Raw genomic sequence first — 26,341 nt, 5'->3', positions numbered from 1 at the left:
GATTCCAGGACCCTGAGATCATGACCTGAGCCGAAATCAGAAGTCCGCCACTTAACCGACTGAGCCACCCAGGCACCCCCGGAGAACTGGCTTTTAATGCTGCTTCTTGGGGCTGCAGTTATACATATTAATTAAAATTCCTCTCCTCCCCCCACCCCCACTTCCTTTAGTCCATACAAAGCAGGTCAGGTCTGTACTGTGACTGAAGTCCCGGCCTGGCTCCATTCCCCAGTGCACAGGAGAACGGAGTCCATCCTAGATTGACTGCAGCTACCAATACAGGCTGTCCTTGACGAGCAGAGGTGCGCAGGGCATTCGACATCACGTGGCCAAGCGCCACAACAGAGGAAGAGAGTGTGTGTCTGTTCTTACCCAAGAATATTTCAGGCTTTATCTCTCACAGGAGGATGACACTGGTGTTTTGGTAAGAGGGAAACCAAGTAAGGTAATATGCTTTATTGATGTTGGCTTGTTTGGAAAATTGTAATGTGAATCCAGTTAGCTTTAAATATTGCCTTTTTTATTCCATGGGTTAAATTTTTAAAGTATGCCTAAAACTTAATGATGACTGATATATTTTTTAAGATTTTATTTATTTGTCAGAGGGGGAGAGAGGGAGAGCACAAACAGGGGGAGTGGGAGAGGGAGAAGCAGACTCCCCATTGAGCAGGGAGCCAGACGCGGGGCTCGATCCCAGGACCCTGAGATCATGACCTGAGCCGAAGGTAGACACTTAACTGACTGAGCCACCAGGTGTCCTTTTTTATTTTGTAAATATTTTATTTATTTAATGATGACTGATTAAATGGATATTAATATAGTCAAATCCTGTTTCTGCTTAATGTATGCATGGGATATCTTTTTCTGTTTTTTTAATCTTCAACCAACCCGTGTCACATCTGAAATGAATTTTTATAGTAAGCATATTATTGGATCATGCTTTTTTTTATTCTTGCTGCCCATTTCTGTCATTTAATTGGTGCACTAAGACTACTTACATTTAAGATCGTTATCAGTATGCTAGAGCTTATAGCGACTGTTTTGGTTTTCTCTTTTGTTTCCCGTTTCTTGTTTGTTTCTCTTTTTTGCCCCTTCTTGTGGGTTTACTTGGACATGTGTTAGGATCCCATTGTGGCTGGAACTGGAAGCTGTTGAATACTTTTTCTAATTGTGGCCAAACATGTATAACATAAAATTCAGCATCTTCATCATTTTTAAGCGTGCAATCAGTGGCATTATGTAACCACCACCACTATCTGCTTCTAGAACTTTTTCATCATCCCAAACGGAAACTGTACCCATTAAGCGGGGACCCCCTTCCTCCCTCCAGCGCTGGGAACCAATTTACCTTCTGTCTCAATTTGCCTATTCTAAGTATCTCCCCTGTGCGGAAAGGAATAATGTGTGTCCTTTTGAGTCAGAGCGATTGCACTTAGCAGACTATTTCCCACTTGTATTCACGTTGTGGCACCTATCAGAATTTCATTCACTTTTTATGGCCGAATAATATTCCGCGGTGTGTATATACACACCACATTTTGTTATCAGCTCATGTCTTGATGGACACCTGGGCCATTTCCCCCTTTTGGCTGTTGTGAATAATGCTGCTCTGGACATTGATAGACAAGTATCTGTTTGAATCCCTCCCTGCTTTAAATTCTTTTAGAATTTAGGAGTGGAATTGTTGGATCATCTTGAGTAATGTTTTAAAACAAAAGTTTCCCAAATATTCCATGACAGCAGGGAGGCTGATTTCCCCAGGACTCAGAACGGACAGAAGGGGACGATGTTGCATAAAGCCACAGAACAGAATATTACGTCAGGGTGTTACTCAAAGTTCTCCAGCCACTACTCTTAGTGCCTCCTAATGCATTCAACAGTGTGAGTGGTAAGGGGAAGGTGTAATTGGGGTTAGCGGCACCTTAAGGCTTCGTTTTATTCGGGGTGTGCTATTTGGTGAATCAGGATTAGAGACTGGAGGAAGGTATGAGTTTCCAGACAACCATTTTTCAGGCCATGGTTTGGAGAAGGCTTATAAATTCCATAAAACTGGAGTTTACAGAATCAAGAATCAGAAAGAATTAAGTTCCACTGGCATAGAAATCTGGTTTCTATTAACCAGTTTGCCACTAACCAGACATGTAGCCTTAGGGAAGTGACTTAACCTGCTACAGGCCGCCACTTCCTGTATTACGCACCACCGGTGGAGGAAGGGTTTGGAGGGGCGGGGGGTGGGGGTAGGGATGGGCTGGATAATTTCATGTCTGTCTCCACCCTAAATATCTATGACTTTAAAAAGTTGCATTGTTTTCTCATCTAGGTCAAATTTTCATTTGTAGAAAGCCTTGACTCCTAGGTCTCGGCAATGTCGATTTGTGAGGTGAGCTCATTTCAAATGCCTCATCACAGAAGCTATTGTTTGTACCTCTTCTGCCACGCCTTTACTCAGCTGAAAATGTGCAACATGAATTTAATATAACAAATATTTCCTCGGAGTGTGAAATGTATTGCTGGCCAGAGTTATTGGACAGTGTCACGCCTTCGATCTTGTATTTTATGTTATAAAACTTTAGAATAACAGTGGTTCTCTTAAAAGCCAGTTAGGTTCTCAACCGTTTTCTGTAAATATACCCACCCTTTACAAACATCTGTCTCTTTCTATACACTTGTCCTCAGGTTTCCACTAAATTTCCCATAGAAATTGTAGTAGTATAGATTTGGAAAAGACCTGACCCTCATTTTCCTGTGATGACTGCTTAGGTGTCCATCTTAGTTATTTTTTATAGCATTTAGTGCATTTATTGTTCATTCATTCATTCATTCATTCATTCAGAAATACGCACTAAGCTAGGGGTTGGAGATACAGCAATGAGCAAGACAGGCAGCCCTCTGCTCTCACTTAGCTTAATGTTTAGGGCTGAAGACAGACATTGAATAAGTAATAACAGGTGTGCAGGATATTAAGACGACCCCTACATGCTATAGAAGCTTATATTGGGATTTAACCAAACCTTTGGGTATCAGATTTCTAGGTGAAGTGGCATTTAAGGTAAAATTTGAGTAGTGAGGAGGAGTTAGCCAGGCAAAGATGGGAAGGGGGACTGTTCCAGCAGGGGGAACAGCTGAAGTGAGAAAGTCCACGAAACATCAGGAAAACTCTAAGAACGTCCCACTGGCCAGAGTGGGCGGAGGGCTGGGGAGAGCAGTTGGAGATAAGACTAGAGACGGAGGCGCCCATCTGACCGGGATGTGCATTATAAGCCATGCTAAGGATTTTGGACGTTATCCTCAAGGAAGTGGGGAATCACCGGGAGCGGTAAGCAGGGAAGACACATGATTACATCTGGCATTTTTAAAGCTCATTTAGCTGTAACGCGCTAAGGAGGTTGGAGGTGGGTTGGCAGGAGGAGAGCAGGAGGCTCTGTTAGGCGGTTCCTCCTGAAGTCCAGGTGAGAATGCTCTGGGTATGGCTGAGGCCCTGTGTCCCCCTGGAGGGCCAGCCTTGCTGTTTGGTAGGAGCTGGGGGTGCGGGTGGACAGAGACTCAAGAAGGCTTCCACGGAGTCCACAGGGAAAGAGTTTCAGAAGGGGGACCATCGCCCAGGGTGCTGGGAGAGCGGAGCTGTCCAGTAAGTGGGCGACTGAGGGGCATCATTTGGATCTCACTGACTTAGAAAGAACACTTCCGCTGGAATGATGAGGGTAAACCTTATATTGAGTGGTTTGAGGGGTCAATGGAAAGTAAGAAGAGAGGAGAAAGAGAGAGAGACAAACAGTGAGTGGACACTACTCTCTCGGAAGTAAGGAGAAAGGACCATTGCTGGGGGGCAATGGTGAATTAGGAAAGACTTAGTTTTAAAAACTGGAGAGGCTTGGGGCGCCTGGGTGGCTCATTTGGTTAAACGTCTGACTCGGTTTTGGCTCATGTCATGATCTCAGGGTCCTGAGATCGAGCCCCACATCAGGCTCTGCACTCAGCGTGGGTTCTGCTGGAGATTCTCTGCCCCTCTCCTCTGCCTCTCAGCCCCCCTCCCTACTAGCTCTCTCTAAAATAAATAAATAATAAAATCTTAAAACAATAACAACAACAACAACAACTGGAGAGGCTTGCACATGTTTACATGCCAAAGGGAAGGAGCCAGGTAGAGAAGAGAGATTGAAGAATTAGGAGAGAAAGGGACAATAGCCTGAGGCTCCTGAGACAATGGGCCAAAAGAGGAAGTCTTAGAACCAAGGTGGGGGAATTGGTCACCTGTCACATTTCACTGACATTTTCCAACTAGATGTCTGTCTTTCTCACTGGACTGTAAGCTCCTGTATCCTATTGGATTTGATATCCCCAGCACTTAGGCTAAGACCTAACACCGAAAGGTGCCCTGTGAGCGTTCAGCTGAATGGCTGTGTCCTTCGTGCTGGGAAGACACAGCGGAAGTCCTCCCCTGAGCATACAGACCAAATGCCTTGACACACAGTGGGCTTCTGGCATAGATTTTAAAAACGAGAGCTGTGCGTGGCAGAGTTGCTGGCCAGTGGTTAGGCTAGGACCTTTGGTCATTTATATTTGATGGGAAGGTACTGGCTGAAATTAGTCACAGTGGAGATGGAGAGCAACCCATGGTATGCAAGTCGAGGACAAATAAAGAAGTATCTCCCTCCCTCTTGCCCTCTTGGCTTTCCTCTTGGTACAGAAAGGAAGAGGAACAGTGTTCGCTCCTGTTGGGCCCACTTCCTGTCAGATGGGAGGCAGCTGCCCACAGGATATAAATCTCATATAAATATAAAAACTAAACTGACTCAGTGAAACAATTACGTTGTTGTTTTTTTTTTTCCGTACTGGCAAAGGACACTGTCCATCTTGGTCAGCAAACGTTATTCCATATTTGTTTCCCTGAAATTTCAAAAGACTCAAAACACTGACACTTACCTGTGAGATTCTTCCAGGAATGAGGGAATGAGACAAGAAATGGCCTTTGGGGTTGGTGGGAAGGGAAGATGGAAGCAGGGTTAGAAGGCTGTGTGCTGGTTACAGAAGCAGACTAGTTAATGCTGCCAAGAAAGGAACATGCTGCAGATCTGCTCGTTGAGCCAATATTTATTAACCACCTACTGTGTGCCTCTGGTCCAGGCTCTTTGCCAGATAGAGGCAAGGAAAAGAAAAGACAGTAGAGTGCTTGTCTTTCGGAGCTCATAATTGAGCACGGTCCTAGAATGAGTTCAGCTTCTACTAATGCTGCTTAGGGAAAGAGTCCTCTAGGTTCTGGTACATTGGGCATACACACAAAGACCCACTTGCAGATGCATGGAAATCATGATTTTATCCATCAGTGCAGTGACCTAGAAGTCCCAGTGCAGACTTCTTTGATAAAAGCCATGTTTTTATCCATGTTTGGAACATGACTGAAGACGGAGGCTTACATGAGGCCTCCAATCTCCTGTCGTGGATTTGTGTTAGAGGATTTGCATGTTCTGTTGTGCCTACAGAGATATGACTAGGCTTGCTGGGGAAATTCTGAGTCCAGCCAGTAGCCTAAAAAAGAACCCAGGCCTGCCCCCTTCACTGCCTCCACTCCTGTGGCCCTACCCACAGATGCACTTGACCCTGTGAACGTGTGTCTGGCCATTCAGATTAGTCATTGTTTCTGTTGCCACATGCAATGGAAACACAAGGGGGGGGGGGATAAGGGTTTTCCCTGTAATGACAAAAAGTAAGAGGTTCTAGGCATGCATGGGACCTTGGATTCTTTGAGATATCCCTGGATCCTTCTTGCAGATCTCGCTTTTTACTTGAGGATGGTCTGATTTCTGGAAACAAATGAGTGAGACAGACACAGTCTGAAAAGAGCAATGTGGGAAGGAAGCCTGGGGGACAGGAGCATCTAAGGTCAGGCAGAAAAGGAGAAAACTGAACCAAACCCAGCAAACAGAACCAACAGCTCTGGAGACCCAGGAGCAAATGTATTTCCTTCTGTGATTTCTAGAGAGTGGAGAGTTTCCAGGAGAAGATGGGCCGCAGTACTGAGTGTAACGGTGAGTCCAGTAAGGTGAAGATTGGGAGATGCTTATCGCCCACCTCTGGATGGCCTTCGTTCCAGGCATTGGCGGGAGAAGCCAGATGGCCACCGGGGAGCGAAAGTTAGGACGTGGAGAGGAGCAATAAGAGTAACAAAAAACTTGGCCAGTGGAAAAGAAACAGGATAGTTGCCAGAAGAGACTATCATCTCGGGGAGGTTTTTAATGGGACAGTGTTTAGAGGTCTAGAGAATAGGGGTACAGTGTGGGCGAGAGTGGGCAGAATACAGGTCTCCCATGGGAGGAGTGTTCTGTTACAGGGGGTTTTCACCAGAGTTTGAGACTGAGGGAATGAGGGTACTGGGGAAGGGACTTTCAGGGGGCGCAGTTGAAATGTGTGTATTCCCAGTCCCTGCAAGTCTGAAGGGGTGTTCCTTTTATGGCCGTGCTGGAGTCATCATCAGGCTGTACAATGCCCCCTCATTCCCTTGTCACCCCCAAGTATTTCATTTGCAAATGAGGGGGCTGACATACCACAGTAGGTGTCTTTTCCCAGGTCAGAAGCTGCTTTAGGGGAAGGCTTTTGGTGGAGGGACTAGGGTGGGTAGAAGAGTGGTTGGGAAGCTTGTAGGATTTCTTGTTGGATTTTTTTGTCCCTTGTAAATGTCATCAGATTATCTGTGGTATGTCTTTTTTCAGTATTCCTGCCCAACAATCATTAGATCCTTCAAGTATGAAATCAAGTTTTTCTTCAGCTGAAAAAAAAGTTCTCTTATTATTTCCTTGATCATTCCTTCTCGATTCATTCTCTTTTCTCCTTCCAAAGATAAATTCCTATTTATTCTCATGTGTTATTCCTGTTTATTTTGAGTTTCAAAATTTCTCTCTCTCCCTTTGTTTTTTTTTTTGTTGGGGGGGTTCATTAAATTAATTTTTTAGTTCACAGAGTACTGCCTGTTCCATCTCTGTAATGGGTCACTTTGAACTTTGAGACTTAAATAAAATGTCTAACTCCCAATCCCATACCTGATGGGAAATTTAATGCCTCCCCTAGGTTGTTGGTTTTTTTTTTTCTTTTTAATTCCAATGGGTTTTGTACATATGGTCCCTTAGAGGTCCAATTTTCTTTGGCCAATGATCCCCTGATCTCACTGTTCCTTATAGCCCATCCTGGCCCAGACAGAGAACACGTCTTTCCCTGTGTTTCCCAAGCGCCATTCACCTTGTGTGGGGCTCTCTTTGCAGGAGGTATAAGCAGGGGGCGGTACCACAGCCTGCCGGCTCTCTTTGCAGGAGGTGTAAGCAGGGGCTGATACCACAGCCTGCCGGCTCTCTTTGCAGGAGGTGTAAGCAGGGGCGATACCACAGCCTGCCGGACAGTACACGCTGTCCTTGAAAGTCCTGCAGCCGCCCCATCTCAGGAGCTCTCACACACCCCCTTCCTCAGCAGGGCCCATCCTGCCCTGATGCTTTGTCTCTCCTCCCACCTCCCTTCCTTCCAGAACTTCCTTCTCCAGAGTCCTGGTTTCTTTCTCTGTCAATATTTAAACAAGTAGAAAAGCTATCACCAGATCTGTTTTCTCTTTAAGAGAATTCAGGGTCCTCCCATTAAAATGATGATGTTTATACATCAATGCACTAATGAAAAAGATTAAAGTTCTCTGTCTGTTGTACTAAGTCCATCTTGGGGAGAGACATCTTGGCTCTGATCGCTCAACTTGCTATTATTTCTGATACCCAATTTCCCTTACATGTGTAGTGATTCTTGTACCCCCTTTGATTTCTCCTATTTCTAAACGGAGGTCTGGGTTCCTCAGTGTTGGCAGGTGATGCGGGTCCCTTGGCAATTGTGCGTTTCTCCTGGCAGTTTCCTGCCTCCTTTCCCTAACTGAGGCTTACATAAAATTTATGAAACACGTAATAAATGTACGGTCTCCAGCAGTAAAGCCCATATCCTAGAGAGGGTGCCTCTGGTAGGAACCCACTGTTGCTCCTCTCTCAGATGCTCGAATCACCATTAGCCAGGAATGAATAACAGACTCCACTGTTCATTCTGTTCTCCTTTGTCTACCCGATTTAGAGCCATTTTTGTGATGCATCTGGTCCTCACGCCATACCTTCGGGTGCCCGTTCACTTGAGCTGTCCCTATGCTCGCATTAGGGCTGGTAAGCCAGTCACCAGAGTTCACAGCTGCTCAGTGTGCAATTGGCGATGTGTCCCATTGGCTTCTTGCACTCTGACAAACACCGCAAGCATGTCCGGTGCGAAAAGCTGTGATACTGCAACAGGAACGTCTCTGGAAAACTGGTTGACAGTCCCTACCAAAGTTTAATGTTTATATACCATTTGACCCAGAAATGCCATTCCTGGGTATATTCCTCACAGAAATGAGGGCTTATGTCCACCAAAAGTTATGCATCAGAATTTTCATTAGCATATTTAATCATAACAGGCAAAAACAAGGAACAGTGCAAATATCTAATGATAGTAGGATAAAGAAAACGTAGCATATTTACACAATGGAAGAGTGTGCAGCAGTTAAAAGGAACCCACCACTGCTGTGTATAATCCTGTGGATAAATCCCATAGTCATAACGGCAGATAGGAAAGAGAGGCCGGATATATGGCTGTACGATTCCATTTATATAACATTCAAGGGTGTGCATAACTACCCTGTAGTGACAGAGGTCAGAAGAGTGGCTGCTACTTGTGTGGGGATTGGCCAGGGAGGAGCTGCTTGGGGGACCCCCGATGCCCTGTACCTCAGTGTGGAGGCGGTTACCTGAGCGCAGCTCTGTGTACAAAGTTAGAAAGATTAGTGTACACCTTACTGTATGTTGTACTTCAGTTTAAAAAATACTATATGATATGTTGTAGGGCTAGGGAAGGAAGAATTTGAGACTCTCTCGATTTGAGAAGGAGAACACTTGCAGGGCAGGTATTACCTAGAAGAATTGCCTCATGCAGAAATCCTTTCTTCCTTTATCCTATTAACAGACATTTCTCCAACTAGAACAGGTTAAAACTACCTTGCTCCTTGACTGATGATTTGCTATTGAGTTGTTCCCTTCATGCCATTGTAAACATCCTGGTTGATACAGGTCCTAAGTCACGTTCTCTGTGCTCCAGAAGCTACAGTCTTACAAAGAGACATGATGAACATAAACAACATATTTAGAGAATTTAGTATTACCCCTTTTTCTTCAAGTGCCATTTGTGAGGTGCAGAATTCTCCAGGAATTCAAGAGGAAGAAAAATCAGTTATAAATGGAGTGAGTGGGGCGCCTGGGTGGCTCAGAGTCGGTTACGTGTCTGCCTTCAGCTCAGGTCATGATCAGGGTCCTGGGATCGAGCCTCAAGTCAGGCTCCCTGCTCGGCGGGGAGCCTGCTTCTTCCTCTCCCTCTGCCCCCCTCATTGTGCACACTCTCTTTCTCTCTCCCCCTCTCTCTCAAATAAATAAATAAAATCTTAAAAAAAAAAAAGAAATGGAGTGATTTCAGTGGAGGAAGGACTGGAGGTGAGTTTTTAAAAAACTGATGGGCCAACCAACTCTCTGATAGTCCTTTATGGCTTATTGTATTTGTATGGTTGTTGTTTAAAGAACCACAGAAGAGCTGCTTGCAAGAGCTGGAATAGTGACCAGCCAAGGGACAGGGAGTTTGTCAAATAGGGGGAAATAAACCAAGAAGAGGATCCCAGACTTGCCAGGAGATCTGGGTTTGGATCTGCCTGAGCTGACACTGTTCTGGGCTCTAGGGACTGGGAAGACAGAAGCACAGTCAGAAGAGTGTAGGAATCAGGGATGAGCTGGGGCCAGAAGGAAACTCTACACCCCAGTGGAAAATAGTCTACAGATACCCTTTCTTCTCTAATAAAGCAGTTATTCTTATTGCATTAAAAAAAAAAAACACCAGTGTGTATTTGTGTATGTAACAAGCTGACTCACTTTTAGGAGCGGACACAAAGTTAAGGGGTTTATTAATTCCTCCTTGATGCTTTCTCCTCTCTCACCCCATTCATGTGCCTGGGCACACACATCCCCCACACACTCCCACACCCAGCCACCCCACACACACCCATACACCCCCCGCCCAGTCCCCACACCCAGCCACCCCCACACACATCCAGCCACAACTCTGGTGCTGGCAGGGAATTAGAAGTTTATCTAAACTCATCCTCCACTCGCTGGGCTCTAAGGGGTGGAGCTGTGTGGGTAAAGGTTGGCTGGTATCTGAAGACAACTGAAATTCACCTCAGCTGTCTGCATGTTTGTGCTTCCGGAAGTCTCACCCACCATGCTCTCATAATTGCTTTTGAAAAGGTTTTCTGGCTTCAAAGAACTCAAATTTGTTACTGAGCAAATTGAAATTTCCAGGCTGCAGTCATTCTAGAAGCTCAAAATATCTTTTAAAAAGAAGATTTCAGTCTCCCTCTAAATTGCCTCTTTTTTTACAACTCTTATATTTTAAAATTTCTTTTTCTTGCCTTAATGTCCTGGGTCGGTCTTCCAGTACAACACTGAATAAAAGTGGTAATTGGAGGCATCCATATTTTATTTCCAGGATCAAAGGAAAGTGTTCAGTGTTTTACCATTATGGATATTTGCTGTAAGACTTGGTTTGGTTTGGTTGGTTTGGTTTACATGTTCTTTCTCAATAAGAAATTTTCCTATTTTGCTATGAGTTTTTGTCATGAATGGATGTAATTTTCTTAAATGTGTCTATTGAGATGATTATATGATTTTCCTCATTGAATCTGTTTTTGTGGAGAGTTCTCTTAATTTTTTTAATGTTAAGTTAACCTCAAATTTCTGGAATAAAGCCTAGTTGGTTATGATGTTTTATCTTTTTCATATATTGCTGGTCTGGGTTTATGAATATTTTTATTAGAATTTTTGCATCCATGTTTATGAGTAAAATTGGCCTCTAAATGATTTTTCTCATACTGTCCCAAAGATTAAGGTAGCCTTGGGGCACCTGGTTGGCTCAGTCGAAAGAACATGCAACTTTTGATCTTGTTTGAGCCCCATGTTGGGTGTAGAGATTACCTTAAAAAAAAGATTAAAAGAGCCTTATACAATGAGTTGGGGGAATTGTTTATGCCACTTCAATTATCTGAAAATTTTTCTAAGTTTGAAATGATTTCTACATTGAGTTTAGTAGAACTTGTGTGAAGCCACTGGGCTTGGAGTTTTTTTTGTGGGAAAAATTTAGACCACCAATCATTATCTTTAGAGGTGGATATTCAAGTTTGCTATTTCTTCTTAAATTCATTTGGTGTATTATATTTTCCTAGGAATTTATCCATTTCATCTGAATTTTCAAATATTGAAATAGTTAATATTGTCTACTTATTATATTTTTAATGGTCTGTAGAATCTGTAATTTTCTTTTCATTCCTAATTTTGGCATTTGTATTTTTGCTCCTAGTTTACTTAACAATTACATTAGAAATTTTTCAGCGTTATTAGTCTTATCAAAGAAATACTTTTGTGTTTGTTGATCCTATATAATATATGTAGAGTTTCTATTTTATTAATATCTGTTCTTATATTCTTTCTACTTTCTTTGAATTATTTTATTATTCTTCAGTGTTCTTGAGTTTGATGCTAAGTTTATTATTTTTAGCCTTTTTGAAATATTCATATCTAAGGCTAAATATTTCTCTCTAAGCACTGCTTACCTTCATACTACACATTTTGATATGTTAGTTCTCATAATATTCAAAGTGAACTATTACTTAGTTTCCCTTATGATTTATTTTTGACCCAAGTATATAGATTGTATACATTTTTTTTTATTTCTGACTTAATTGCATTGGTGTCAGATAACATGTTCATGATTTCAGTACTTTGAAACTTGATAAGATTTACCTTATGGCTCAGTATACATAGTCAAATTTTGTAAAGGTTTTGTGTGCTCTTGAAAAGAACGTGCATTCTGTGGTTGTTGGGCAGATGGTTTTATACATATGGTTATACATATATGGTGCAGCTTGTTAATTGTGTGGTTCAAATCTTTGATGTTAATTACTGTTTTGTCTGTTATTGTCATTTATTATTTTATCTTTACTTTCTTGTAAAAAGGCCATTTATTTTTGTAAAGATAGTTTCCTCATGGGTTTATGTTGATGTTTGGTGAGATTCTGATTAAATAAGACTTGGAAAACCATAAGGTTCTGTGTGAATGTAGTGTGTGCCCTAATAGACAAATGAAGGAGCTCAGTTTTTGTTTGTTTATAAAATGTTAAGAATAGGAACACTGGCTCTGTATAATAGATTAAACTGAAACTGAAACTGCCATTTTTTGCAAAAACTGTCAACTCTTGACAATCTGTTATTATTCAACACAACACTTTGAAGACAGAAAATGTCTTATACAATTGCCATAATAATAACAATACATTTTATATGTTTAGCTGATTAAATGAATATTTTGTTCTGTTCTCAAAGCATCAGGCTTTAAAACCCGGAAGGGAGAAAAGTATGGCTCCTTGTGACCAGAGAGCGCAGTTTACTTCCTCACAACATTCATCTCAGAATTCTCCCTCACAGTTTCCACCTTCTTCCCCCCTACTCCCTGACTGTCTTTGTATATCTTGTTTCTGTTTTCCTGTAATTCCTGTAAGTAGCTCACTCTTCTACTTTTTTTTTCTCAGATGAACAAAAGTTGCCTGGCAAGGCTCTAAGTGCTTCTTTTAACACCTGTGGTGAAATATGTATAACATGAAATATGCCATCTGAACTATTTTTAAGCTTTCAGTTCAGTGGCATTAATTACATTCCCAAGTTGTGCACCCATCACTACCATCCATCTCCAAAACTCTTCATCCCGCAAAACTGAAACTATACCACTAATCAGTAACTCCCCATTCTCTCTCCCTCCAGCCCCGGCAGCCACCATTTCCTCTTTCTGTCTCTTTGAATTTGACTGCTCTTGGTGCTGCAGATAAGTGGCATCATGCAGCACTGAGTGCTTTTCTGCTATTCCATTTAATCCTCCCAATAAGCCAACGGAGGAGGATTATCCGTTAAAAAATTGTCTGAATTGAAGCATAGTTGACACACAATGTTAACATTGCTTTCAGGCATATAGCGTAGTGACTCAGCATCTCTGTACTTTATGCTGTGCTCACCGTGAGTGTAGCCCCTGGCTGTCACCATCTAGCACTATTACAATACCCCATTGCCTGTATTCCCGATGCTGTACCGTTTATTTCTGTGACTTATTCATTCCAAACCCGGAAACCTGTACCCCCCCTTCCCTCTTATCCATTTCGCCCATTGCCTTCCCAGCCTCTTTCTTCTGGCAACCATCAGTTTGTTCTCTGTATTTATGGGTCTGTTTTTGCTTTTGTTTTGTTCCGTGTTTTAGATTCCAAGTGAAATCATATGGTATTTGTCTTTCTTTGACTTATTTTACTTAGCATAATTCCCTCTAGGTCCACCATGTTGTCACAAATGGCAAGATCGTACTCTTTTTTATGGCTAAGTAATATTCCGCTGTCATATATGTGTGTGTGTGTACACACCACCTCTTCTTTATCCATTCATCCATCAGTGAACACTTGGTTGCTTCCATATCTTGGCTATTGTAAATAATGCTGCAATAAACATAGGGGTGCCTATGTCTTGAAAAGTAGTGCTTTCATTTCTTTGGGTAAATACCCATTAGTGGAATTCCTGGATTGTATGGTATTGCTATTTTTAATTTACTGTTTTCCACAGGGGCTGCACCAATTTACATTCCCACCAACAGTGCACGAGGGTTCCTTTTTTGTCTACATCCTCCCCAACACTGTTATTTCTTGTCTTTTTGATATTAACCATTCTGACAGGTGTAAGGGGGTAGCTCACTGTGGCTTTGATTTGCATTTCCCTGATGATGTGTGTGATGTTGAGTATCTTTTCATGTGTCTGTTAGCCATCTGTACATCTTCTTTGGAAAAAATGTCTATTCAGGTTCTCTGCCCGTTTTCAAATTAGACTGGGGTTTCTTTGGATGTTGAGTTGTATAAGTTCTTTACATACTTTGGACACTAACCCCTTATGGGATTTATCATTTACAAATATCTTCCCCTATTCCGTAGGTTGCCTTTTCATTTTGTTGATAGTTTCCTTTGCTGTGCAAAAGCTTATTTTGGTGTAGTCCCAATGCTTATTTTTGCTTTTGTTTCTCTCGCCTGAGGAGACATATCTAGAAAAATGTTGCTAAGGCCAATATCAATGAGATTACTGCCTATGGTTTCTTCTAGGTCACTCTTTTATTTTGAATGTCCTTTATTCTTTGCCTCATTTATCAGGCCATATTTTAAAACATTAAATTTTATGGGTTTTGGTTTTATTAAATAAAATAACTATTACAAATTTTGAAGCAAGATAACATTTACTTTTTTAAAAAATTTTTAAGGATTTTATTTATTCATTTGAGACACAGAGATACAGAGAGAGAGAAGAGAAAGCATGAGCAGGGAGAGAGGCAGAGGGAGAGGGAGAAGCAGGCTGCTTGCTGAGCCAGGAGCCCGATGTGGGGCTCGATCCCAGGACCCTGGGATCATGACCTGAGCGGAAGGCAGACACTTAACCATCTGAGCCACCCAGGCGCCCCAGCATTTACTTTTTAAGTAAACTTCTTTGTTTGGAAAAGTTTTATATTTACAGAAAAATTGAGAGGCTAGTAAATAGTTTTCACATATACCACACCCAGTTTCTTCTACTAGCATTTGCACTAGCATGACATGTTTGTTACAATTAATGAACTAGTGTTGATACATTATTCTTAACTAGTTTATTCACATCTTCTTAGTTTTACCTAAGGCCTTTTTCTGTCCCAGGATCACATCTAAGATACCACATTACATTTAATCATCATGTCTTCTTGGGCACCTCTTAGCTGGGACAGTTTCTCAGGCTTTCCTTGTTTTTGATGATCTTGATAATTTCAAGGAATACTGATCAAATATATTGTAGGACATCTCTTTATTGGAATTTGATGTTTTTCTCAAGATTAGACTAAGGTTATGGGTTTTGGAGAGGAATCACAGAGGTAAAGTGCCATTTCATTATATCACATCAAGGTCACATAGTAACATAATTTATCACTGTTGATACTGACCTTGAGCACCTGAATGAGGTAGTGTTTGTCACATTTCTCCACTGTAAAGTTGTTTTCTCTTTCTCTCTCCTTCCCAAAGGTGTTCTTTGACAGAAAATCACACACATTTAAGGGGTAAGAATTTGTGTGCCCCCCTCCTTGAGTCAGGCTGAGTATATACATTCTTTCTTAGGATCCCTCCACCTTCTAAATGATTTTTTAAAAATTTGCCTACATTGAGGCTCACCCTGTTCTATAAAGTTGTGTGGCTTTTCACAAATGTGTATGTCATTCCCACTGTTACAGTTTCACCCACCCTAAAATTCTCCTGTGCTTCATCTGTTTGACCCCCACCCCACTCCCTGAGCCCCTGGTAATCATTGATCTTTTTACTGTCTCTGTAGTTTTGCCTTTTCCAGAATGCCATGTAAATAGAATCACATAGTATGTAGCCTAATCAGACTGGATTATTCACTTAGTAATATGCATTTAAGGTTCAGCCATGTCTTTTTATGGATTGATAGCTCATTTCTTTTTTCTTTTTTTTTTTTTACATAGACTTTATATTTTAGAGAAGTTTTAGGTTCTTGGCAAAGTTGTGCAGAAAGTACACAGTTTCCATATATATTGTTGCCCCATATATACAGAGCCTCCCCCATTGTGAATGTACCACACCAGAGTGGTACATTTATTACAGTTGATGAACCTATTTTGGCACATCATCATCACCCCAAATCTGTAGTTTACATTAGTGTTCGTTTTTGGTGGTGGTGTGTCAATTTGTATAAATTCTACAGGTTTGGTTAAATATATAACGATATATGTCTACCATTATATCATACAGAATAGTTTCATTCACTTCTGTGTTCTGCCTATTCATTTGTCCCTCACCCCTAAACCCTGGGAACCACTGTCTCTTTAGGTTTTGCCTTTTTCTAGAATGTCGTATAGTTGGAATTATACTGTATATAGGCATTTCATTTAGTCTTCTTTCATTTAGTAATATGCATTTAAGTTTTCCCTACGTTTTTCTATGGCTTGATAGCACATTTATTTTTAGCACTAAGTATTATTCCATTGTCTGGATGGACCACAGTTTATTTGTCCAATCACCTACTGAAGCACATCTTGGTTGCTTCCAGATTTTGACAGTTATGAGTAAAGCTTCTGTAAACATCCATGTGCAGGATTTTGTGTGGACATAGTTTTCAACTCATTTGGGTAAATACCAAGGAGTATGATTGCTGGATTGTATAGTAAGAGTATGTTTAGTTTTTTTCTTTTTAATTTTATTTATTTATTTATTTATTTATTTATTTATTTATTTATTTATTTATTTTAGAGAGAGTGTGTGTGAGAATGAGCAAGGGGGGGAGCAGAGGAAGACGGAGAGAGAGAATCTCAAGCAGACTCCATGCTGAGCTCGAAGCCCGATGTGGGACTCAGTCTCACAACCCTGACTGAGATCATGACATGAGCTGAAACTAAGAGTATGACACTTAACCAAATGAGCCACCCAGGCACCCTGAGTGTTTAGTTTTATAAGAAACCACCAAATTATCTTCCAAAGTGGCTACCATTTTGCATTCCCACCAGAAATAAATGGATGTTCCTGTTGCTCCATATCCTCACCAGCATTTGATACTTTCAGTGTTCTGGATTTGGGCTGTTCTAATAGGTGTGTAATGGTATCCAGTTGTTATTTTAATTTGCAATTCCCTAATGACATTTGATGTTGAGTGGCTTTTCATATGATTATTTGCCACCAGTATGTTTTTTGTGAGATGTCTCTTCAGATCTTTGGCCCATTTTTTGATGGGATTCTATGTTTTCTTATTGTTAAGTTTTAAGAGTTCTTTGCTTATTTTTTTTTTTGCAAATATTTTCTCCCCATCTATGGCTTGTGTTCTCATTCTCTTGACACTGTCTTTCATAGAACAGAAGTTTTTGCTTTTAATGGCACCCAGCTTATCAATAATTCTTTCATGGATGAAGTCTTACATGCTGTATCTAAAAAGTCATGACCCAAGGTCATCTAGATTTTCTATGTAATCTTCTAGGAGTTTTATAGTTTTGCATTTTGCATTTAGGTATCTGAGCCATTTTGAATGGATTTTTGTAAGAAGAGTATGGTCTAGGTTTATTCTTTTGGATGTGAATGTCCAGTTGTTCCAGCACCATTTGTTGAGAAGACTATCTTTGCTCCTTTGTCAAAGATCAGTGGACTGTATTTGTGTAGGTCTATTTTGGGGCTCTCTACTCTGTTCCATTGACCTATTTGTGTATTCTTTTGCAACTCGGTCTTGATTTGTAGATTTTTGTAGCTTTATAGTAAGTGCTGAAGTCTGGTAGTTTCAATCTTCTGACTTCGTTCTTCTTCACTATTGTATTGGTTATTCTGGGTCTTTTGCCTCTTCATATCAGTTGGTATCCACAAAATAACATGCTAGGATTCTGACTGAAATTGTGTTGATTCTATGGATCAAGTTGGGAAGAATTGACATCCTGACAATGTTGTCTTCCCATCCGTGAACATGGAATCTTTCATTTATTTAGTTCTTTGATTTTTTTTCACCATTATGTAGATCTGATATATATTTTGTTAGATTTACACCTGAGTATTTCATCTTTTTAGCTGTTAATGTAAATAGTATTGTGTTTTTTATCTCAAACTCTCCTTGTTTATTGTTGATATATAGGGAAGTGATTGACTTTTGTATATTAACCCTGGATCCTGTAACCTTGCTATAATTGCTTGTTAGTTCCAAGATTTTTGTTGTTGTTGATTCTTAGGTTTTTTCCATAGACGATCATGTCATCTGCAAAGATGGTTTTATTTCTCCTTTCTCAATCTATATATGTTTATTTCTTTTTCTTGTCTTAATGTCTTAGCTAGGACTTCCAGCACAATGTTGAGTCCTAGCACAATGTTGAAAAGAAGTAGTGAGAGGGAACATTTTTCTTTGTTCCTGATATTAGCAGGAAAGCTTCTAGTTTCTCACCATTAAGTTTGATATTAGCTTTTGGTTTTTTGAAGATGTTGTTTATCAAGTTGAGGATGTTCCCCCTCAATTCCTAGTTTATGGTGTTTTTATCATGCATGGGCATTAGATTTTGTCAAATGCTTTTTCTTTTTTATTTTTTTTAAGAATTTATTTATTTAGAAAGAGAGGGTGAGTACAAGCTGGGGGGGGGAAGTGGGCAAGGGAGAGGGAGAGAGAATATCTCCAGGAGATTCTGCACTGAGTGTGGAGTCCAGTGTGGGGCTTGATCCTATGACACTGAGATCATGACCTGAGCTGAAACCAAGAGTTGGATGCTTAACTGACTGAGCCACCCACGTTCCCCAAATGCTTTTTCTGTATCTATTATATGATCATGTGATTTTTCTTCTTTAGGTGGTTGACTTGATGGATTACATTAATTGATTTTTTAATGTTGAACCAGTGTTTCATTACCTGGAATAAATCCTACCTATTTGTGGTGTATCATTCTTCTTACATAATGTTGAATTCGATTTGCTATTATTTTACTAAGGATATTTGCATCTATGTTCATGGGAGATATTGGTCTATAGTTTCCTTGGAACATCTTTGTCTGGTTTTGATATTAGTGTAATGATGGGCTCATAGAATGAATTAGGAAGTATACCTTCTGCCTCTATATTCTGAGTGAAATTGTAGAGAATTGGTATAATTTTTTCCTTAAATGTTTGGTAGATTTCACCAGTCAACTCATCTGAGCCTGATGTTTTTTTGTTTTGGAATGTTATTTGTTACTGATTCAATCTATTTAGTAGACATCGACCTATTCAGATTGTCTGTTTCTTCTTGTGTGTGTTTTGGCAGGTTTTTTTCAAGGAATTGGTCTGTTTCATCTAGCTTATCAAATTTGTGAGCATAGAATTATTCATAGTATTCCTTTCTTCTTCTTTTAATATTCATGGGATCTGTAGTGTTGTCCCCTTTGCCATTTCTGATATAAGTAATTTGTGTTTTCTCTCTTTTCTTAGTTGACCTGTCTAGAAACTTAACAATTTAATTGATCCATTCAAAGAACCAGCTTTTGGTTTTGTTCATTTTCTTTAACGATTCTCTTTTTTCAATTTCATTGATTTCTGCTCTAATTTTTATTATTTCTTTTTGCTTACTTTGGATTTAATTTGCTCTGCTTTTTCTAGTTTCCTGAGGTAGAAGCTGATATTATTAATTTTAGATATTTCTTTTCTAATATATGCATTCAACACCATAAATTTCTCCATAAACACTGCTTTCACTGCATTTCACAAATTTTGATAACTCAAATTTTCATTTAGTTTAAAATATGAGAAAATTTTTTTGAGATTTCTTCTTTGACACATGTTTTATTTTGAGTTGTGTTGTTTAACCATTAAGCATTTGGGGATTTTCCAGCAATTTTTTTGTTATTGACTTCTGGTTTAATTCTTTTGTGCTCTTAGAGAATAAATTGTATGATTTCTATTCCTTTAAATTTATTAAGGTCTGTTTTATGGCCCCAAATGTGGTCTGTATTAGTGAATGTTCCATAAAAACTTGAAGAGAAAACTTGAAACTAATGTAACATTGTGTGTCAACTATACTCAAATTTAAAAAAAGCTGGTTTCTTACAGACAGCCTATAGCTAGATCTTGCTTTTTGATCTAGTCTGACAGTCTGTCTTTTAATTGGTATATTTAGACCTTTGATGCTTAAAGTATTTCTTGATATAGTTGGATTTATAACTACCATATTTGTTCCTCTTTTCTATTCATTGCTCTTGTTATTTGTTTCTATTTTTTTCTTCCACTCTTCTTTTTTTTGCCTTTGTGTTTTTAATTGAGCATTCTATATGATTCCATTTTCTCTCCTTTCTTAGCATGTCAATAATAGTATTTTTAAAAACTTTCTTAATGGTTTCCCTACAGTATGCAGTATAGGTTTATAGCTAGTCCAAGTCCACTTTCAAATAACATGATAACACTTCACAAGTAGTGCAGATACCTTATAATAATTTCCTCCCTTCCCTTGTATAATTGTCATTAATTTCAATTACATATAAGCTAAAATAGTTGGATACATTTTTGCTATTATTATTTTAAACCAACTGTTATCTGTTATATCAACTAAGAAAAAAAATTTGACTTTGACTTATTCCTTCTTTAATGCTCCTTCTTTCTTTATATAGATCTAAGTTTCTAACCTATACCATTTCCTTTTCTGCGAAGAACTTCTTTTTACTTTTCTTGTAGGGTGGGTCTACTGGTGACACATTCCTCCAGTTTTTGTTTGTCTAAGAAAGTCTTTATTTCTCCTTTACTTTTGAAGGATAATTTTGCAGGATACAGAATATTAGATTGGTGGGCCTTTTTCTTTCAACACTTTAAACGTTTCACTCCACTCTTTTCTTGTTAGCACAGTTTCCAAGAATTAGTGTGTAATTTTTATCTTAGCTCCTCTATAGGTAAGATTTTTTTCCTCCTTCTTTCAAGATTTTTTCTTTATTGTTGATATTCTGCAGTTTGAATATGATATGCCTAGGTGTGAATTTATTTATGTATTTTATTTTATTTTATTTTGCATTTATCCTGTTTGGTGTTCTGTGAACTTCCTGGACCTATGGTTTGATGTCTGACATTAATTTGGGAGAAATTCGCAGTCATTTTTATTTCAAATATTTTTTTTCCGTTCCTTTCTCTCTTTATTCTCTTCCTAGTATTCTGATTATATGTATGTTATTTATACCTTTTGTAGTTCTCCCACAGGTCTTGGACATTCCATTCCATTTCTTTTCCAGTCTTTTTTCTTTGCTTTTCAGTTTTAGAAGTTTTTTTTGTCATAGCGTCAAGCTCAGAAATTCTTTCCTTAGCCATGTCCAGGCTACTAATGAGCTCATCAAAGGCATTCTTCATTTCTTTTTTTTTTTTAAGATTTTATTTCTTTGATAGAGAGAAAGATAGCGAGAGCAAGAACGACAAGCAGGGGGAGTGGGAGAAGGAAAAGCAGGTTTCCTGCTGAGCAGGAAGCCCAATGCAGGGCTTGATCCCAGGACCCCGGGATCATGACCTGAGCCGAAGGCAGATGCTTAACAACTGAGCCACTCAGGCGCCCCTAGATCAGATATGTTCTTAAGCTACATTTTAATCATTTGACTTGTATTTTGGTATTTAGCAAAGTACTTGCCATTGAAGAGAATCCTAGGCCAAAACTTCAGAAAACCAATAACCTACTGCCTGCTTTCTGGGTTTTAAAAAACTGGGTTTTCACATATAGGAAAACCCTATGCAAAGTACCCATTTTAAGCAAGATGGATCTATTAAATATATTGCTTTATTTAACAAACGCTTACATAGCTCGAAGCACTTTATAAAATTATAAGTCATTTATTCGACAACAACCTTATGGACGAGATATCACTATAGTACCCACCTGTGGATGAGGACATCGCCATGATGTCCAGGAGCTTGCCCGAGGCTGTCCAGCTCAAAAGCGATGGTGCGGAGGACTGACCTCAGGGGTCTAGCTCCAGAGTCTACGTATTAGCCACTGTGTTGCTTCTCAAATCTGAATTCACCAAGTCTATACATTAGGGTATCTTCTAGCCTTAAAGGAGATTCATCTTTGGACATTTTTGATTCACAGGTTCATGTAAAATATTTAACTGAAAGTCACCTTTTCACAGCTTTTCACAATGCATCTGTTGGGTGATGCAAACAGCAGCTCTGTTGCAGACTTAAATGTACTGTGGGCTGAATCATCACGCCTGCTCCATACTTGGCCCCGTGTAATGTGGCTTTTGGTGCTTTTATCTGTCAGGATTTTTTATTTTTACGATTTTATTTATTTGAGAGAAAGTGAGAGCGTGCACAAGAGCACAAGCAGGGGGAACAGGAGAGGGACAAGCAGACTCCCTGCTGAGCAGGGAGCCCGATGTGGGGTTCGATCCCAGGACCCTGGGATCATGACCTGAGCTGAAGGCAGACACTTAACCGACTGAGCCACCAGGGCACCCCTATATGTCAGGATTTTAGTGAGATTTCTTGTGCTGAAGTTTGCTTATGCCTGTCCTTGGAAGAGCTCCTCTGCTTGCAACCCAGAGCCCTCTCATGTTACCTTTTCTTAACCATGAGTTTTTCAAACTCGTAAGTATATTTTCCGTTTCACCAACTCTCCCTCTCTCCTAGATGCATGGCTCCGGTAGTCGACCTCCTCCTTCTGCTCCAGTCTGGATGGGCTCCTTGAGGTCTGCTGCAGATCTGTCACCCTGCACCACCCGTATCTGCTTCCAGACCCCAGCCAGGTCTAAGCCGCCTTGGCTTTGGACTCTCTGCTTGTAACTGCCAAAGAAAGGGTGCATGGGAGCTAAGCTTTAAATACTTTTCTGCCTCCCGCTGCAGGACAGGTTAGCTGAGCACAGGATGCTGGCGGGCAAGTCATTCCCCCTGGACACCCGAAGGCATTGCTCCTTTGGCTTCTCATATGCAATGTTGCTTACCGCAGGCTGATCTTTCTTCATTTGTAAGCGACTTTCAAGAAGTAAGGGATTCATCTCTATTTACCAATAAAAAAACTTTTCAAGCTTAGGACTGAGTCTAGGTCCTTGACTTAGGGCTCTCAGTATATGTACTGCACTTGTCACCCAGCAGGCTCTCCTTAGAGGCAGGGACTACCTGCTTCAGCGCTCACAGCTGACCCAAGGCAGGTCCTATACTCAGGAGACCTGGGTGTGGATGTGGAAAGGACGTACTGGGTTGGCAGGGGGCCGCCCCTGAGGAGCTCCAGCTGGTCTGAATTTTCCAGAGAACTTGGAAATCTGGATCTTTACATGAAATACGCAGCTTGACAACTTAGCAGAAAGCTAATTCAGTTTTTAAAAAGGGACTGTGAAACAAGGTTCGGCTGTCTTTGGTCAGGAGGTCACCAGTTTGAGGTATGGAAGTGAGGAGCTGGCTGTGAGGCTGGGGGTCTCCCAGGTACCGAGGTACGGCTCTCCTTGCTTCGAGACACCACACAGATCCTACTTGCCCTCGTTCTCCCCCCGAAATCGATTCCATTTGCTCAGAGAACTACCTGAAGGTCCCTGGTGAGAGCAGAGCACAGGCATAGGAAGGGGTCAGCTGTTTGATGTACGTTGTGCTGTGTGTCCTCACAGTCATCCTTGGGAACCCACCTCTACTCCCTGCACATCCGGACACCCCTCCTCTCACGCTCCGGGATCCTGTGACTCTGTCTTTGGTTGCCACTCCTCAGCCTGCTTTCCAGATTCAAGTTAGCTGAAATCTCCTGCTTGTCAATGACTCGCTTTGCTTCCTGGTCTCTGGCAGCTTATACCTGTGAACATTTTGGTTGGGCCTGGAAGTATGCAGAAGACACGTTTATGCATGTGATCTGTCCATCTTTTTTTTTTTTTTTTTAAGATTTACTTATTTATTTGGGAGAGAGAGAGAAAGAATGTGGTGCGGGGTGGGGAGATGGACAAGGGGAGAGGGAGAGAGAGTTCTCAAGCAGGCTCTGTGCTGAGCACAGGGCCCGACACAGGGCTCGATCCCACAATCCTGAGATCCTGACCTGAGCCGAGATCCAGAGCTGGATGCCTAACCGACTGAGCCCCCCGTCCGTTCTTTCGACCTGGAGTCCTTTCTCCATTGCTATGACACTGCCCCTTGTTTTTTTCACTTCCTGACTATCCTTCTGCATTATTTTGGGGTCTCTCTTTCTCCAGGCATCACTAAAAGCTTGTGTCCCTCTAGGGCTCTCTGTTCAACTCACTCTTCCTCTCGAGTCTCTTCCTGGGTGACCTTGTCTGCTGGAGCCACTAATCTGCTAATGACTCCAAAACCCGCACGTCCCGCCCGACAACATGGTCATGCTTGCGATTCTTTACCGTCCATGGCCCGCTAGATATATCATCACCCAGATTCCCAAGTCCTTGGTACCTCCTTTTCAACCTGTTTGAAATTCAACATATCTTTTTCCTTCTCTAGAACTGCTCTTTCTCCTTTTCTGGATTCTTGGCAATGTTGTCCCCTGACCAGGAGCCATACTAGACACAGGGGAGTAACCCTCCAGCCTTCCCGTCCCCTCACCCCCAGAGCTAATCAGTTATCTAGACCTTCCCATTTTCTACCCTAAATATTTCTCGGTCCTGTCCCCCAGTCTCCTGTTGGGGGAGACTCCCATCCTCCGGAACGGAAGGTCAGAAAGGCCATCTCCCCTCCACTGTGAGGAACTAGACCTGGATCCCACATCTTATGAGAGGCAGCCGCCTCCTGACCAAACTGTGCCGTCAAGTTTCTAAATCTGCTGGTAAAAGAACAGGGTCTCTGAGCTGTGTTTCAGAGCACAATGCATATAGTGTTACAGGGACGGTGCAGGCAGAGAAGTAAATCCAAGGTGCACATCTTCGAATCCTTCTGTGTCACTGAAGAGCCTGCCATTTATGACAGTTGGCCTCGGCTGGCACTCGTGTGCTATTTTTGGGGGGAAGAAAGCTGATGCCCGACCCTGGAAAAGCTCCTGGGAAACTTGAACACAGGTACTAATGAAATGTCAAAGTCACGTCTGATCTTAGCGTCCTGCCCCTGCATGCTGCCCCAAGCTCCTTTTTATAAACGATATAAAACGATTTTTATATCACAACAGCCCAGTAAGAGAGGCTTAGCAAGGTGAAGGTCGCCTGATTGGTAAGCGCAAGGCTAACACTCGAAACCAACTCCACTCGTCTTCTAATCCTGTGCTCCTTTGACCGTTCAAAAGCTTCCGTGTCAGGAGTGGGGATTCTTGAAAGGTAAGGGCTTGGCCACCTAATTAAGGGACCCCTGCTCCGTGGCAGGCCTGAAACACACAGATCGCTGTAAACTTGCAGTCTTTGCTTTGCCACTGAATGTTCTGGAAGGAGAATAAACGCTTCGCCTACAGAGTAACCCTGCAGTGCACATATTCACAGAGAGCTTACTGTGTGCCAGGCCTCCTTGTAAGTCTTGACTGTTAATCCACATGACAACCTCTGAGGAAGTTTCCATTATCTTCATGTTATAGGTAAGAAAACCAGGGTGCAGAATGGTTGCCAATTTCCCCCAGCCAGAGGCTGGATTTGAACCCAGCGATGGCACTCTGTGCTCTCAGTCGCTATGCCTGCTCCCCTGCTCCTGAGCCCGTTCCTGTTCTCCTTCCCTGGGTTTCTGAAGCCCTCATGGTCCCTTCCCTCCCTGAGCCTGTGATATCTACTCCATTTGACTTTTCTCCAGGACTGTCCAAGCCCCTGCCATCACAGGCAGCTGCTTCTCCCAGGGACATGAGGGGTCGATACTCTGTGCTGGCTGGGTCACCCCTGCTAGCTGTCCCGTATCTGTTTCAGATCTGGAGCCGGGTTGACGTCATCAGACACATGGTGAAGAATGGTCTTCGCTGGGATGACTTGTATATAGGATTCCAAACCTGGCTGCAGCAGGATCCTGACATAGACCATCATCTGTAAGTCTGAAAATGCCTGCTACATGCGAGGCCACTGCAGAGGAGGTCATGGGCATTTATAAGCAGAGTCAGGGCCTGACTATGCCCCCAAATTCTGATGGATATGTGAGATTCCACCATTAGAGCTTCATTCCTTTGTTAACCTGTGAAAAGCAAATCTTAGGAAAGTAATATTTTAAAGAGTCATCATTTATACATTCATACAAATGTGTTTCAGTCCCTTCTGCAAGTAGTTTTTGGTATAGGAGATGAAGGGACATTATTAGAGGGAAGGTGTGTATTTGGCAAGATGAGAATGAGGGGTGGTGTTTATGTGACAAGGACATGGTCATTGAAGACAGTGCTTTCCTATGTCACATTTTAGCCTGTGCCCAGCCCCTTGTGAATTTAGTGGACTGGTTGGTTAAGGGGAATGACCCACTGAGTTTCTTCCTGCCTCCAATTCAAAACCATGTAAGTGTCTCCTTACAAAACTGTGTACATCTTTAAGATTATATCTGGAACATTTGAGCTGAAATGTCAGAAAGGCCAATTTGCCATTTTTATATTTGCAAAAGAATCACCAGGAGGGAGAATCATTTCTTATCTTTACTACTGACCCTCTGAAAAATGCAGGAATTTAATTGTAAATAAGCAGAACCTACCATCTGGCTCTGCCTTGGCTTGCAAACACAGGCATGTCTTAAAATTTCCTTTCTTTTCTTTCTTTCTTCCTTTCTTTCTTTTCTTTCTTTCTTTCTTTCTTTCTTTCTTTCTTTCTTTCTTTCTTT

At 41.3% G+C, this 26,341-nt stretch overlaps 1 protein-coding gene across 1 annotated transcript in view; it reads left to right on the top strand.

The window, feature by feature from the left end:
* LOC112838109 (cytidine monophosphate-N-acetylneuraminic acid hydroxylase-like) overlaps nt 1–26,341 on the top strand; it is a 35,139-nt gene that overhangs the window by 5,251 nt on the left and 3,547 nt on the right. The window contains exon 2 of the mRNA XM_025890843.2: nt 25,456–25,571. Within this exon, the coding sequence (XP_025746628.1) occupies nt 25,456–25,571 (116 nt within the window). The remainder of the gene's footprint in view (nt 1–25,455; nt 25,572–26,341) is intronic.

Source organism: Callorhinus ursinus, unplaced genomic scaffold (genome assembly GCF_003265705.2).
Source record: "Callorhinus ursinus isolate GAN/ISIS: 27379988/994484 unplaced genomic scaffold, GSC_fseal_2.0 scaffold26, whole genome shotgun sequence".
In the NCBI taxonomy this organism is placed as follows: domain Eukaryota; kingdom Metazoa; phylum Chordata; class Mammalia; order Carnivora; family Otariidae; genus Callorhinus; species Callorhinus ursinus.
Note: the sequence above shows the minus strand (reverse complement) of the source record. Positions and strands in the feature narration are given on the sequence as shown.